The sequence below is a fragment of the Phoenix dactylifera genome, chromosome 14, assembly GCF_051530095.1.
Source record: "Phoenix dactylifera cultivar Ajwa chromosome 14, Ajwa_hap1_PhDact_Kaust_v1.1, whole genome shotgun sequence".
Lineage (NCBI taxonomy): Eukaryota > Viridiplantae > Streptophyta > Magnoliopsida > Arecales > Arecaceae > Phoenix > Phoenix dactylifera.
Genome location: NC_143203.1, coordinates 20209983 through 20226689, shown reverse-complemented (window position 1 = coordinate 20226689; position 16707 = coordinate 20209983). Strand labels below are relative to the sequence as shown.

The window sequence follows — 16707 nt, the reverse complement described above, 5'->3', positions numbered from 1 at the left end:
TTAAAGGTAATACCTTATCTTTGTTTTTCTTCTAAGATGATTGCAACTTTTTTGAGGCATTAGTTCTCCATCTCATGAACTTTGTTCTGCAAGCGCTTCCTCTCTCATGGTGAAAATGAAGGCAATGAAGACACCTTGTTGCAAAATATCTCGAATTAAAGTCCTGCAACTGTTTTTCAGTCTTTTACCTTGAAAATTGTAAATGCATTATAACATCCTGCAATCCAAACAGCAAAGAGCTTATAATGGCCATAATTCTATCAATAGCTACAAAGACAATCAATCAGGCTGCTTAATGTCTGCTATTAGTGTAACTTCTGAAGTAGCCAGTGGCGTGCCACCTGCAGCAGATACCTGGCATTTTCGAATATATTTCTTTCACTAGCCTGAGTTAAGTCGCAGAGTTGCTAGATCTGACAAAACCAATTTACTCAGGACAAAACTGGAGCCATTACACGACCACTAATGAGGCACAGTGCAGCTGACAAGATAACAGAAAGCTTCACCTTATAAAAGTTGAATCCTTGCATACAGGCTTATCTACCTAAGCTAAAAATCCCGATTAGAGGAGTAAAATATAATTGGAATCTTAGGTTCTCAGTTCAAACAAACCATAAGATTGTCTTAGCACAAGGTATTATACATTTACTGCAACACAAATGTGGCCCACAAAAATGAGGTTAAGAACGAACACATCACAGAATAATACAGAATAATGGAATTTTCTACTTGGTAGCCTGCCCAATCATGTTGCTAATAGAACTAGCCTGCTCTTGAGCCGTTTCCACCAAAGAATCCTGAAGACCAAATTCAAATCATTAAAACAGCAATTTTTCCTATAAAGGAACTTTATGAGGGCAACAGTCTTCTTATTCCTCTCCTTGGTGGTTATTAGTAGAAAGCTAGATGATCAAACTGACAATAATAGAGAAGTAAATAAACGAAATCAGTAATTCTTTTCCTAAACAACTTCGGGAATATTATCCACACACATGTTTTCTTCTTAATTTTACTTTTTTTCCACCTATTTTTTTCTACTAACAATTATATGACCATTAACTGCTATCTGATGAAAGTGAATTGCCCTCTGTCATTAACAGTCAAGAAGAAATACAGTTGAAATGTCCCTGGATGGCAGGCTAAAACATCAATTGGCATCAAGGAGATTTAAGAGCAGAACAATTGTAATTAATCAAACCTGTGCTGCTATGAGCCGTGCAACAGTCTTCTTGCTTGGCTCTTGAAATTCACCAGCAATCAGAATCTCATCCAATATATAGTATGCCTGCTCGTTTGAAGGCAAGTGACAGGGATGTTAGAGCAGGAAACAAAGATGAAAAATTGATCCAATAAAATGGCGATAAATGGCAATACCTTGTGAAAATTGAAGATCAAGTCGAGCTCACAAACCTGAAAAATGTAAAGAAAAATGATACCTTTATAGAGGAATGTGTTTACAAATCAAGAGTATATAATTACAAGACAGTGGACTCACACTGCCAAAGTATCGATCCAATATCTCAACAAAATGATGAATAATTTCAAGAATTTCCAGTTCATTGTCATCAGCATCAATGCACATGCAGAAGTAGAGGCTGGCATATCTGAAGATGAAACAAGAGCATTATTTGGTAGCCCTAACAAGCAGCACAAAAACCAGCACTTGAAAGTAGCATGTTCATATTAATTTCTGCAGCATAACATTACCTTCTATATACAACCTTGTATCCCTTCCACTCAACAAAATTGCAGAGCTTTGGGCCTCGTGTGAGAATCAATCCGCTAAGCTCTCGAATGACCTTTGTGAGACAATGAAAGCATTTAGGATGCACATGGATTGAATAATATTATAAACACTTGAAAGAGATACAGGATATCAACAAAACATCCTTCATCTATACTACTGACTCCTCAGAATTGTAGATATACCCTCTTTGCATAACAGATAAATTAGCATCCCAAATAGAAAAACCTCAATATCAACTTTGAAGCAACAAATGCAAATGGTAAGGTTAACATAAAAGTACCTGATTAAATAAAAGGAACAGATGACTACCAGGAAAAATGTAACATCTACTAGAGAACATAAAACAAGTCATAGCCCATCAATTTTGTGTCAGTTTTATGGTTTGGTCAAGACAGAAACAAGAAGCCCCATGGCATCAGTCATAGACACCTGATATCTTGAATTGATGAAGTACAGCCAAACACAAAAATTATTTATTTATCATATTAGGTTGGCCTACATTTCCTAGACTACATGGAACATGATAGAAGTGATGACCCCAATCTGATGAAAAAATAGCCTTTTTTCTTCCATTACAATCCCATCGGTCAAAACATCTGGATATGAAACACGTTAGTAGAAAACAAACTTCAATATCCATTCAACTAGCTGTAAATTGCATTTCTTGAAACAAGTGACCAACAAACAAAAGCGTTAATTGAAATTTAAAACTAGGTACATGTAAATGATACAGAACCATAGAGAGGATAACAAAGGACACAGAGCCACAAGGCAAGCTGATTACCGCCAATATTACAGAAGGAAAACGGTTCCATTTTTTGAAGCCATGAGTTAAATGGTAAAGTTCACATAAGACAAGCTTTTGAAACCGAGAAAGCAACAACAAAATAAGTTAATATGTTAGGGAAAATAGAAATTAGCAATATATCAAACATGATGGATTACAAAATTTTATAGAACAACATACCTTGGTTCTTTCCTTTTGTGAATATGGCGAGTACCATTTTGTCAATCTAACCTTTCCTTGTCGGCTAAGTAAAATTACAAAATGGATCTGGAAAAAGTAAAAGAAAAAAGTTATTAGACATGCAATATAAGAAATTAAAAATAGCTGCCAAGGTCTCCAAGCAAGTAGAAAATCTAAGAAAGCATGCTTAATGATAAGAAGTAAAACCACTGTCTCTCTCTCACACACACATATGATCAAATCGGGCACATATATAAGAAGAATACTGCAAGTATCTCCCAGCAAGAAGGAAAGTAGTGGAGCAGAATTGGTGTTTGGGATGAAGGCATTGTTACTGAAAGTTACCTCTGTAGTTAAAGAATTCCTATAAATGATGGCTCTCTTCTTTCCTTACACATTTTATTCATCTTCCATGACACATAACCATATAAATGCAGAATCAACCGATAACTAGAGGGTAGATAAAGGGTTGATACCTTAATTATGTAATTCATACAATTGCTCCATGGAGCCTTCCTGAATGGAGCTTGTCTCTATATCCTACTGCATATTTGATTGGAAAAAACTTGAATGATGATAGCTATATTGACCTGCATCATCTTACCAACCTGATTTTTCTATCACCTTATCTTCTAGTCCCACTTAATGCAACCACCGAACTTCCTCCGACTTCCTCATTTCTCCTAGACTTCCCACAAATCTACTCCGGCATTCTCGTCCTCTTTGGTGCCCCCAATAACCCACAATATTCTACCATTAAACCTTTGTAAAGTTCTATCTTTACCGCTCTGAAAAAAATAGACAGAGAGAACTATAAATATGGCTAGGGATGGGGAAAAAAAGAATTCATCATGTAGCAGTAAAAATTCTTATTCACGTATATACAAAAGGCTGCATAGCACTCGGATTAAATAACAACCTATAAAATTCTTCAGCAGAATCTTTAATCATTACAACAAATCATCACAATACATTCCAAGATCTAAAAGGGAGACCCATCAGAAAAAAAACTAAAAACTTCAAAATATGGTTTTGAAATACTAAATCAGAAGAAAGGTAAACAGAATTAAATGTGAACTCAATAATCTAAAGATCGCAATATGATGCCCATAACTTACATTTCTCGAGAGGAGAAAGCAAGCAGAATACTGACCACATAAACGTTCACGTGATCACAAGAATCAGCTCAGATCTGCTGATCCGTTGAGATCATTCCATTCAGATCTAAAAGGATTTAAATACGCGGTAAGTTCCATCAAAACAAGTGCACGAACCCTAAATCTCAAATCAGGGCAGAAATTCACCGAGAAGCACACACATGGCTCGATTAGTCCATTTAGACTATATTTTGAGATCGGCTGAAGATAACTAACCATCTTTCCGGGGATCGATCGGGCTTCTCTTGCTCTTCTTTCACCGAAAACTTCGATCCAGCGACGAGGCTCCCGTCGTAGAGAACGGAAACAAGGCGGTAGTTTTTAACCCACGCTTCTGCGCTCTTTACAACTATCGGATTCGGGTCGCTGTTAACGGTCCATCTAGAGAGGATGAGCTCATGAACCTGAAAATGCACCCGATAACCCGACTCCTACATGCTTCTCAAATGTTTGACCCAATGCCCGAGTGCAAGTGAGTTCGGGTTGGTCGCAGCATTACTGATACTGAGATAGAGGAGGGGTGGGTTATGTAATCAGAGATCATGAATTCAAATTTATTACTGTCGGGTATATCTTTGATGAGCCAATCAATGATGTAGAGTTGAGAGCGGCATGGAAAAGCATTATTTATGCCAGATTAATTTTGGAGGTGGATTGTATCCATCTTGAAGGCGACGTAGCCATAGTAATCGATTGGATTCAGAAGAGCGTTGATAGGCACAACTGTCTTGATAGCCACCCATTACTATGGGACATATGTGAGCTTATGGGAGGGCTTATAGTTTTTCAGACCACTCATGTCAAACAGTGCTGCTGACTGGATTGCCTCCTTTGCTGCACATCATGTAGAAGAGTTCTGCTAGGAGAGTTTCCCTCTCCCCTCAGACGACTTTTTTTTTTTTTGATTTTTATGGGTATACTCATGCACGTATGGTGTGAGTTACTACTGTACAAAAAAAAAAAAAAAAAAAGTGAGTTTGGATTGTCCTCGAAGAATTTATATCATACACAACATACGCCACGGGGTCACAACCTCTCATTTCTAAAATGATAGCAGCGACGAGCATTTGATGAATAGGCCTGTATGAATGAGCGGTTGTGATCGGCAATATGCATGATCATATGGTGTACATCGCATGGATACAATTTTTCTTACTGTCTAGTTTGAACCGTAGAGATGCATTCTCCCAGCAGGCATGATTGGATGAGCCCAATGTAGTGTCGCGTTATACCATATTTTTGGTCTATTTAATCAATGAAATATCTGGACCGCCGTGATCAGAAAACTGGACCTCTTCAATTTCAAGAGAATCATCACTCAAGTTCACCAAGCTGGTTAGCATAAGTTATGTTTTTATTGAATTTTATTTGCGAGTCTACACTAGGATATGGAGTTTTAGTTTGACCTAAGTTTCGGATCATGTTAAAGTCCAATTGATTTCGAGCTTTGTCATGTTTTTAGATTTTCAACCTAAACCTGAATCAACTTGATTTTTCTTTTTTTTAGTAGAATCAACCTGAAATCATATTAAGATTTTTTTTTCTCTTAAAAAATATTTAAAAAGAGCTGATTGATATTTTGCAACCAAGTTTGATGCAAGTTGTATGCGTATTCGTCCAATCAAACTGGATCCAGTCAACCCATGCACTAACTCTACAGATAGGCCATGTGTCATTTGTGACTTGTAATGTGAGAAGATAATTAGGGACATGATGAGAGAAAAACAATTTTAATGTTTCAAAGGAGAGGGCAGACCCATAGAGAGTTGGATTTGGATGAATTGAACCTAAACGTCAACTCAAAATATATCATAGTAGGGGGAGCGGCTCAATGCATTTGGGAGCCTAAGGTGAACTGACTAAGATGAGCTTTTTTTTCTTTCCATTTTGTCTTTGAAGCCGAAACTGCAATGGGCCGACCTAAAGCGAACTAACTAAGGAGACATTTTTTTCTTTTTGTTTTGTCTTTGAGGCCAGCCTTCTTTGGGCCGGGGCCTTAGGAGACCGCCTCAGTCGCCTAAGAGTTAGGCCGGCCTTGCATGGTAGAGCTGACCAATTGAAATGACTTATTTGAAGTTAACCTATTGGTAGTAAGTGTGCTAGATGAAGTCCAAAGATCATTGAGGACCAAAAAATTGGTTTTAGCTCATGTTTTGAGTTAGTCCCAACCCAACTTTGGGGTTCATTTGCATATTCCACCTTATGACCTTCACTATTATTGGTTCAAAAATTTTGATCAGTGGGCCAATAAAATGGAGTCAGCAATCCAACCTGCTTGTGATGATAACTTAATCTAAATAATTTTCCCAATATTTTTTTTTTTTTTAAGGAAAAGTGGAGCAAAGACCAAGAAAAAAAAAGTATGAACAAGTTCCCTTCAGGGAAGATGACTCAAAGCATTACTTCTCCAGTAATGACAAAGTTCTTTGCACCCAAAAAAAATGACAAAGTCCTGAAGTACAATGATGCTTCTAGTCTTTAAGCAACCCTCATATATTCTTCATTATTAATAGGGGTCAAAATTTTTTTTTTTTTTTATGGAGGAAGGTACAGTTTCTTTCTCTCATAATGAACCAACAAACAACCAGAACCAGTTGATTCCAGCCACCCCTCTAAGCTTTTAGGAACAATTCTTCTCCTCCATGCAGTCCCCTGTCCACATTGGAGGGAGCTTGACCTTCAACTATCACGTAGGGTTTGAACCACTTCCAAATTCTCCTAGTAGGTTTGTAGTTCATCTTGAGATAAGCCGTTTCCTTCGGGTAGTTGCAAAGAACACAGCCTTCCGGTACGTCAACCTTTCTTCCCCATGACATCCTTCGTTTGCATCTTTCCTTTCATGGTGATCCATGAAAAAAATCTTCACTTTCTTTCGATGCTGCCGCCTTCCATAAAGCTGAATAATGGAGAGATCAAATGCCAAGTAGTCACCGCGTCATCGTCCCTTGGATTGATTAGAGAAATCTGGAGCTCTTACTTCGTTCTTGTAGCACCCAGGACTATGCTCGTTTCCTGAGAGCCCTTCTGATTTTTTCAAGGTAAAATTCGGCAGTAGCATCAAGGAGGATGGAAGGTATGGTGTTGGATTTATTATTAGGGACCAAAAGACTAAATTTGTGGCAACTGGGGGTCGACGGATCTTCGATCAGTCTGTGCTCAGCACCGAGATCAGGGCTGCGTGGAAGGGTGTTTTCTATGCGAGAAGAGTGTTAGGCGCAGATCGTGTTATACTGGAGGAAGACTCAGCTACAGTGATCGAGTGGGTCCAAGAGTCGGGCCGTATGGCAGGTGGGTTGCGACTGATGCATGATATCCACAGCCTTTTGGAGGAGTGCGCCTCTCACCAGATTATCTATATCTTTCGAGAGGTTAACAGTGTGGTGGATTGAGTGACATCTTTTGCAGCTTACTACTTTGGAGACTTTGTTTGAGATACTCATGCCTTGGTGCCATCTTCAATGTATTTTTTCTTTCTGTCTGATTTTATGGGCTGCACTCGCACCCGATATATGTGAGGCGCCGATATACTAAAAAAAAAAAGCCACCTTGGTTAATTAATAAAACATCTAATTTCCTAATCCATAGATAATGCTTCGGGGTGTTATTAAGTATACATTAAATGCTCCTCAAACTATTACTTGGCTTGCCAAATTAACATCAAAGAACCCTCTTTATCATATCAATTCTCAAATTATATCAATCATCTCGTGGCACATGCCCCCTTTTTTTTTACCAACTCCAAGTCCATGGATACATGCTCTGGTATTAATAGCAGCAAACTAACGAACTAGTCACCAGACTCCACCTCCTTCCATGCATCCCATCATATCAATTTCCGGACAATGGTCCATGATTGGACAAGTTGCTTCTTTATTCTCAATATATATATATATATATATTATTTTTGATAGATCAGATGCGTCGTAGAGTTTAAGGATGGGCTCATCTTTAAAAAAATTAAAAAAAAATAAAAAGTAGCACTAGAAGAAGAAAATAATTTTGTAATTGTTCTAGAGTACCATAGAAGGCAGCTAAATCGTTACCATATTCATCTCTCAATATACAAGTGATTCGGAAGGCAATACAATTCTTCTTCAGGCCGTAAATATCTTACAGCAACGGATGCTCATTGGTCATTTCATACCACCTCTTGGTCCATCTAATTACTGTGGCAATTTTCTTCGGGATGAATATAGTCTGCTCCTAAGATGAACCTTGTGTAGATGATGCTTTTTTAGTAGCTTCCGGCTCCACTTGGAGGATAGAGATACCATAGATATGGCTATCCTCTGCCGCAATAAATCTAGATCCAAGGTCCATGATTACAAATATGGCTGCTAATGTCCATATTTTTATCATCAGTGGTGCCATCTAAGTTTATTTTCAAAAAGCTGGAAAATGGAGGCCCCGTGATCTTAATATATATTTAATATATTCTTGTTGTGCAAATAATAAAGGCCACTTGTCTTAGCATCTCACATCATCATACTCTACGGTAAGTACACGAGGCAGTTGAGTGCATGCATCTGGAGCTCGATCCATCCGGCCTTGCTGGTCCACCAAAACGCTGCCTATGGGACAAGTGGACTTAGCTCAGATACGGAGCATGCCAACTGCACCAAATTTCCCACACCCATTTCAACACCCTCCACGTATTCATGGATGATGTAAGCGATGACGTAGCGGTTGCAGTTGGATACCACGTGTGTGGTGGAGTGCGAGCCCACGTGAGCAGGAGAGCAAGTCGTAGACGTATCCCCCCGGGTTCTGGGTTCTCAACTGTAGGGTGCCCTATTAACCGTACTTCCTTCCATTCATTGAACCCGGCAAGCCGGCGTGAAGAACGGCGGACAAAATCTAGCCGCGGTCGGGCGAGCCTTTTTTAACTCTATTTACAAAATGAAATTTAAGATTTTAAAACTTAGAATCTTAAAAAGAATCGCAATTATCTTTTTCCTGTTTACGATATAAAGATCTTTATTTTAAACTAAGCAGACAGGAGCCGCATGTTCTCCACTTCGTGTCGTTCTCCGGACCATGGTCAACCTATCCTCCGAACAAACCCATAAAAACTTCTCTGCGAAAACCTGATCCGCCGTCTTTAGCAAAAAAAAAAAAAAAAAAAAAAACCTGATCCGCCGTCCGTTTTGCTCGTAGACGCCACCGCATCCGCTCGTGCGAAATGCGTCATACGTATATATTCTCCTACGCCCCCGGGTTCTGAAAATGGAAAGCGGTCGGTATCCGACCGTGAAGTGTGAACTAAAGAGAATCGGGAAAAGAAATAGCCTCCTACTCCTGTCCTCTCTCTCGCATGGCCTTTATTCGAGTCGAGTCTCTTTTCCTGCTGCTCTTAGAAGGAGTCGTGTGAAGGCGAGGCGACGATCTCCGATCGTAATCTCGAGGAGCCCTCCGCTTTCATAGTTTCAGGTGTAAGTCACCCGTTAATCAGCTCGCCGGAGCTCGTTTTCTTGTCGTTTCTTGTTCTTGATTTGGTGCGTTTTCTGTCTTTGATCGGGTTGAGTTTGATTTTTGTTTTCTGTGTTTGGGGGTTGGGGTGTTGGATTTGATGCTGCGGTCTAGGGGTGTAGGGGAAGGGCAGTTGGATTGACATTTTGCGGTCTAGGGGTTCCAACCAATGGATTTGCGACCCCTGTCCTTGAAGGGGATTGGAGAGGTAGAATGGGTATTTTGGAATCGCTGAATTAGTTCAGGCGTTTAGGCTTGAATGGTTGTAGTTTTCCGTGGTCTTTGGGATGTTGGAATGATGTTGTGCAGTGAATGCTCCATGCGATAGTTCCCTGGGGTTCGTTATAGGATGCCCTGTCGATGGAGCGGATGAAAGCAAGTTTCTTTTGTTTTTCCCCTTCATCTCTCTTTTCATTGTGGTCCTTTAATGGAGTCATGGCACATGATATTAACTTTTGGAATCGATACACTGCAAGTTACTTATCTGGCATCTATCACAGATTTTTATTTGTATTAGATTTTATTTTTGTGTATCAGAACTTTGCTTAATTAAGTTGCTGCTTGGGAGTTTGCGTTCCTGTGGAGTCTGCTTGCTTGGGAAAAATTTTGTCTTTGTTACATTGAAAAAAAAATGCCATGTGAAATATCCAATTTCAAAAGTTGGATTTCTATATAGGTGGTCTGTTTGGCTAACGATTGTTTTTTCTTATCGCTTAAAGGAATGTGGCGGCTGCTGGGAGATGGAGGGCTGTGACTGCATTGAGCCTCAATGGCCTGCAGATGAGCTTCTGGTGAAGTATCAGTATATATCGGACTTCTTTATAGCGCTTGCCTATTTCTCTATACCTCTCGAGCTCATTTATTTTGTGAAGAAGTCTTCATTCTTCCCATATCGGTGGGTGTTGATACAGTTTGGTGCTTTCATTGTTCTTTGTGGAGCAACCCACTTAATTAATTTATGGACTTTCACAATGCATTCGAAAACACTTGCCTTGGTGATGACAATGGCAAAAGTGTCGACCGCTGTTGTGTCCTGTGGAACTGCGTTGATGCTTGTGCATATAATTCCTGATCTGTTGAGTGTGAAAACAAGGGAGCTTTTCCTGAAGCATAAGGCTGAGGAGCTTGATAGGGAGATGGGCCTTATAAGAACACAGGAAGAGACAGGAAGGCATGTCCGAATGCTGACGCATGAAATCAGAAGCACACTTGATAAGCATACTATATTGGAAACTACGCTTGTCGAGCTAGGGAAGACTTTAGATTTGGCAGATTGCGCACTGTGGATGCCATCCCGTAATGGTTTAAATCTTCAGCTTTCTCTCACTCTAAACCACCAATTACCTCTTGGATCCGTCATCTCTATTAATCTACCTATTGTCAATCAAGTTTTCAGTAGTAATCGTGCAAGAAGGATTCTGCATGCGTGTCCACTAGCAAGGGTCACAGGAAGATATATGCCACCAGAAGTTGTTGCTGTCCGAGTGCCACTGTTGCATCTTTCAAATTTCCAAATAAATGATTGGCCCGAGCTATCTGCAAAGAGCTACGCAATAATGGTTTTGATACTCCCATCGGATAGTGCAAGAAAGTGGCATGTCCATGAACTGGAGCTTGTCGAGGTGGTTGCTGATCAGGTTATCATCAACTCCTGTTTTCCATTTTCTCCAATAAACTATCATTTGTCTGTTTTTTTTCAAAAAATAGTTGTTATTTTACTAGTATCTCAATATGGTTAATTGCTATGGTGTTAACTTTGATGAAAGCGATAATGCATGTAGTCTCTAATTGCATTTAGTCAAATCTCCTACTCGGTATGGAAATGAGCACCTAATAAAGTTTAAGTGTCTTTATTTGATAATGCTGGAACTTGGAGAAAGATATTTTATGAGAACGTGAAGGTTGGCCTTGGAAGGAACTTGCACCAAAGGGTCTCACGAACTCATTTGACTACATAAAATGTAAAGCAATTTCATCTGTTTTTACTAAGAGAACCCATGTTACGTAGAAGAGATGCACTTCAGATACATTCTAGTTGGAATACTTCCAATATAAGCCACAGAAAGGATTTGTTTCCAAATTTGGCTGGTGACAACAAACCCATAAGCCAATGAGATGCTTATAGTACAACCTTGTAGGAAAAAGATCACGGATTTCTTATTTCGAGCATCTCACATGTTCAAGTTCATTGTCAATCTTGCAAGAATCCAATTGCATTAGGCAGCAAGTTTTAGCAAACTCCTTGTCATTCAATTTCCTCCTGAAAATCTGAATGGACATGCCCTCCATTGCATGCCATTCAATAATCTTTCTATGTTACATTCAGATTGAAGATCCTAGGAAACACTTTCTGGAGATCACTCTGGATTTTAAATTCTTTCCAGCTGTTGCTTGCCATATAATTTTTGTTCTTGGTGCTACCGCCACATCTCACTTTTTTTTTCTAAATAGATGTCAACTCTAGTCGTTGTTCATCGAATCCCATTCTGGCTAGGCCTAGATTGTCAAAATAGTTCTTTGGAAAATGTTTGGTAATGCATCTGAGTTTAATAGGGTTGGATTTGGTTTACATGCATGCATGACCTTTTCAGGTGTCAGTATTTGACTAGGTGTTGCTGAACTCTTTAACTGAGGACCTGACCCAGTTTCAAGATAATTCACGCACTAAATACATGTGATCCCCTCTACATTCCTTATCAATTGCATCAATGGGACCTCAACTAAGAAAAACGCATTTGCTTACTGTAAGGGCTTTATAACTTTTATTACAGATATATGTTCCAAAGGTGGTAAGCTAAGTTTACATTACTTATGTGCTTTTAAGGGTTCAAAAAGGTTAAAGGATGAAAATATTACATTTCATGTACAGATATATGTTCCAAAGGCGGTAAGCTAAGTTTACATTACTTATGTGCTTTTAAGGGTTCAAAAAGGTTAAAGGATGAAAATATTACATTTCATGCTGTGCTAAGTGGCTGGGCCATGTTGGTCACATTCCCAATCACATGCCAAAGCTTGTGGCAAACAACATGGGCCTATCACACACCCTGCATGGATCAGTACAAGGAATGTTGAACCGGCCCATACCAGCCGGTTCAGCCCTTACTGAATCGGTCCGGTCCGGCGTTAAAAAATTGTACTGGCTCGTACCAGTCCGAACCGGCATGTACCGGCTGGTACTAGCTTGTACCGGCTAGGCCAATTTTTTGGGGAGCTTTTGGAGGCCGAACCAGTGGTACCGGTTCAAACCGGTCTAGTGGCCGACCGGTACGCCTACTAGTACCGGTTCAGCGATCCTTAGATCAGTACAGACTGGCATAGTTGGATACACTGCATAGAAGTATTGTTGTCGTACCATGCCCATATCTCGTTACACTGGCATTGGCATAACGCAATACTTTAATGCATGAGTATGAGACCTTGGGTCACTGGTTGATATTGGAATATCTTGGAATGATCTCGTGTTCTTCACTTTTCTTGAATACTTTTTTACTGGTTTTACTTTATATTTTGGGGATAGTAGCTGAATTGCCCTGAAATCATTTTGCAATCTTTCCTTTTGTCTTTTGTTCCTGCTGCTTTTGTTAGATCTGTGTTGAAGAGGAAAAAATTTCTGAAGTCGAATAAAGCTAGTGTGATGTGCATGTTATTGCTGATCTGAGCTTGTTCTGATTTGATTGTTTTGAGCCAAGGGGTTTATAAATGCAAAATTGGTTTGTTTCTCTCATTTTAAAAAAACTAGGTGTTTGGGGCCTGACTGCATTCTGCATCATTGTTTCGAACTTAGGGACTCATGGTTGGATCCCTCCATTGCTGAAGATCTGCCACTATGTATTGTTGTTGATGAAGTTTGATATGTAGCTGTCGCTCAGATTTTGTGTGAACTGCTATGTATAAAAAAAAAAAAAACTTGTTTCAATGAAGTTTTCTATGCAAGATCATGTGAAACTATATTCTGAAACAGTTTCAATATTCTGTGAAAGATCATCATATAATGAAGTAAATTATCATGCCATTCAAAGGAAAACTGTGAACAAGTTGCGCCATATTTCCAGTTCAAAAATTATTAGTGGATATGTTAATTGAAGAACGTATGAAGGAAAATTCTGGTTGTGTGTCATTGCGAACTTGATCGATACAATATATACGCTCTAACTTGAGCAGGAATGCAGGATATTTGAGGGCTTCAAACAGCTGCATTTGGGTTTGTTGTATGCAAGCCCTGTACCAGTTGTTTCCCCATAAAAGGGCTGTCTTCTGTGCAAACAACATGAATAATCATAATAAAAAAATAGAAGAGACAGCTGCCATGTATGACAGACCATTGCCTCTCCCTTCTTGTTCTCCCCAGATCATCTTATCATGTTCTCTCTCCATCTTTTTGTATTTAATTTTCCTTTGATTTTTATCAGATTTATTTACTTTTAAGCAAGAAGGTTATTGTTGTAGCATGGCATACAAAATTGAGTTATTGCTAGCAGTTTATTATAATCAAAAATTCGATGCCAAGACCCACCCAAAACAAATAAAGTGGAAAGCAGTGGACTCTTGTATTTTCACTAAACCTAGGTAGCCGAAATTGCGAGTGAATTGACTTTCTTTTTTTTTTTTATGATAAACCGGCGCCTCACACTAGTCGAGCATGAGTGCACCCCGAGCAATCCGAAGTGAGTATCTGACATAGAGCAGGCAGGAGCACCTCAATACTCTAGTGAATTGACTTTCTATGAAGCTTGTTCTTGTAAATGTTTTACTGAATCAATAAAGTTATTGGATTCTTCAGGGAACTTCTTTTGCTATTAATAAGCCTTTTCCCCATCTTTCAGATATTTCATCCACTATAAATTGAATGATTTTTTTTAAAAAAAAATGTTCGAAAAAAAAGCTCAGCAATTAGCAAGCTGTAATTGTGGCAAAGCATCAACCTTATTCTGGAAGGTAATTTGTTGGTGTTTATTAAATTACAAATGCTGTCCTTATTCCTTCTCTAACTTCTCTGCTTTTCTTTTTTCTTGATTTTCATGATTGTTTTTTGAGCCTTTGACTTCTTTTGCAGTCACTGATTTGAGTGCATATGTTATAACTCAGGTAGCAGTTGCGCTTTCTCATGCTGCCATTTTGGAAGAGTCTATGCGGGCACGCAATCAACTCATGGAGCAAAATGTTGCTCTAGATTTAGCTCGTCAGGAGGCGGAAAAGGTGATTCGCGCTCGCAAGGATTTTATAGCGGTCATGAATCATGAAATGCGGACTCCAATGCATGCAATTGTTGCTCTGTCATCCTTGCTTCTGGAAACCGAGCTAACTCCAGAGCAGCGCTCGATGGTGGAAACTGTATTAAAGAGTAGCAACCTTCTAGCAACACTCATCAATGATGTTTTAGATCTTTCTAAGCTTGAGGATGGGAGCCTCGAGTTGGAGAGTGCAACTTTCAATCTTCATTCTGTTTTCAGGGAGGTAATATTTTTTTTTTTGGTTTTGTCAGTATATTCATTTGTAAGTTTTTCTGTTTACCTGATCAAATTGTTGCTTTGATTTGTAGGCTGTTAACTTGATCAAACCGATAGCAGCTGTAAAGCAGCTCTTGGTATTGGTTGCACTGGCACCTGACTTGCCTTTGTATGCCATTGGTGATGAAAAGCGGCTTTTGCAAACAATTTTAAATATTGCTGCTAATGCTGTCAAGTTTACAAAGGAGGGCCACATATCAATTACAACTTCTGTTGCCAAACCAGACTCGCTAAGAGACCCTCGAGCTCCTGAATGTCATCCAATTGCTGGCCATGGGCACTTCTACTTGCGTGTGCAGGTCTGCTAGCATCTGAAACTTGGCTAACCACGGCTAATTTATATCATGCGGCTCTGATATATTGGTGCTTTTACATAGGCCAGGGTGTCTTGATAAGAAATGGATACAATATCTAGCTATGATAGGAGCAGAGTTCTCTATAAAGCTGTTTTTATTTTTTTAACTGATGCAACAACCGATCTTAATGCCATGAATCGACCAACCTCAAATCCATGCAGCAATTTATTTTCTTTTTCCACAAAAACATCATCTTTAAGTGCATATTATTGTGTTAGAACCATCTCAAGATGACAAACTTTAGATCCCTTTTCTTCAAATGCTAATACTTAAATGCTGCAGGTGAAGGATACTGGTTGTGGAATCAGTCCCCATGATTTACCACACCTCTTTACCAAATTTGCACACTCTCATAATGGAGCAAACAAAGGTTGTAGTGGAAGCGGACTTGGGCTTGCCATTTGTAAGAGGTATGATCAAAAAAATATTCCAGCCACATTTTGTAGCTATTTTAATTGTGATCTGATGTGTTTAATTTTTCCTTTTTAAGGAAAAATTTGATGTGTTATGTTACTCTTTCATTCTCTAGAATCATCTTGCATGAATTTTCAGAGCCCTCTAAGAATCTAGTTATGATCAAGAATTTGTGAGAGCTTAGATTTTCCATGCCTGCAGTATATACATCAGCATTTTGTTACTTTGGTATCACATTTTCACTGGTGCAATCTAGGTTCATAAATCTCATGGGAGGACACATCTGGCTTGAGAGCAAAGGTGTGGGGAAAGGTTGCACTGCAACATTTATTGTGAAACTTGGCGTCTGCAAAAGTTCGAGCAATCGTCTATTCGTTTTCAACAAATAATGACAGTGAGTAGGTCAAATAATGGAGATGAAGATATTTCTGGCGCTGGAGCACTCTTTAAAGATGAGAATGGGTTGGTGCCCTCGAGGCTTCAATACCAGAGAAGTGTATAGATGTTGTGGAAGAAAATGATCTACATGATGGAGCATCACAAAGTGAAAACCTAGGGTTTGTGGAAACAATTTTGTGATGATTCAAGGCAATGAATTGTTCATTCATCACCACAAGTTAAGTGTACAAGGATGGTATATTGATGTCATGCGCTGAGGTGATTTGATCTGCACCTAGGCTAGGCTAAATTGAACAGCAAGTTGCCTTACGGAATTAATGTTTAACAAGTTGTACATTAGGAAATCCATTTGCTTACTGATGAAAATATTGTATTTTGCTACTTGAAATAAATTCAAATCTATTGGTGAAGGGGTTTCCTTGAACTTGGCTTTTCTTAGGGCGCATGCTTGTCTTTTAGAGGGTCGCATATATCTTTTTAGTTGATACTTGGGTTGGAATAGGTTTCACCATATATTTCTAACCATTACAAATATTTGGGTTCTTGTTTTTAATCTTAATTGATTTTTCAAATATGAACAATCCTTTGGTTCCCCATGTAATGAATGGCTGATCAAAATTTATCCTTCCTTAGAAAGTTTTTTTTAGTATATGTTATTTTTTTATTCATGATTATGTTTGGCTCATGC

At 38.9% G+C, this 16707-nt stretch overlaps 1 protein-coding gene and 1 pseudogene across 3 annotated transcripts; one reads left to right on the top strand and one right to left on the bottom strand.

Annotated features, from left to right (window-relative positions):
- Window positions 1-482: 482 nt before the first annotated feature.
- On the bottom strand, window positions 483-4222 carry LOC103721677 (AP-1 complex subunit sigma-1-like). 2 transcript variants are annotated; one of them, XM_026810245.4, is made up of 8 exons: window positions 4088-4194; window positions 3191-3502; window positions 2715-2801; window positions 1708-1799; window positions 1496-1604; window positions 1375-1410; window positions 1199-1285; window positions 483-797 (listed from the first exon to the last, which is right to left on the bottom strand). In XM_026810245.4, exons 2-8 carry the CDS (start codon window positions 3206-3208, stop codon window positions 726-728), a joined length of 501 nt encoding a protein of 166 aa, XP_026666046.1. In that variant the 5' UTR covers window positions 3209-3502; window positions 4088-4194; the 3' UTR covers window positions 483-725. The 2 variants fall into 2 exon arrangements, with proteins under 2 accessions (XP_026666046.1, XP_008810201.1); XM_008811979.6 differs by lacking the exon at window positions 3191-3502 and having other exon boundaries at window positions 4088-4222.
- A 4909-nt stretch (window positions 4223-9131) lies between these two features.
- Window positions 9132-16236, top strand: LOC103721679 (putative ethylene response sensor 1; annotated as a pseudogene). Its single transcript, XR_015973001.2, has 6 exons — window positions 9132-9366; window positions 10060-10977; window positions 14429-14797; window positions 14883-15149; window positions 15489-15616; window positions 15877-16236. The product of XR_015973001.2 is annotated as a putative ethylene response sensor 1 (transcript).
- Window positions 16237-16707: the final 471 nt, after the last annotated feature.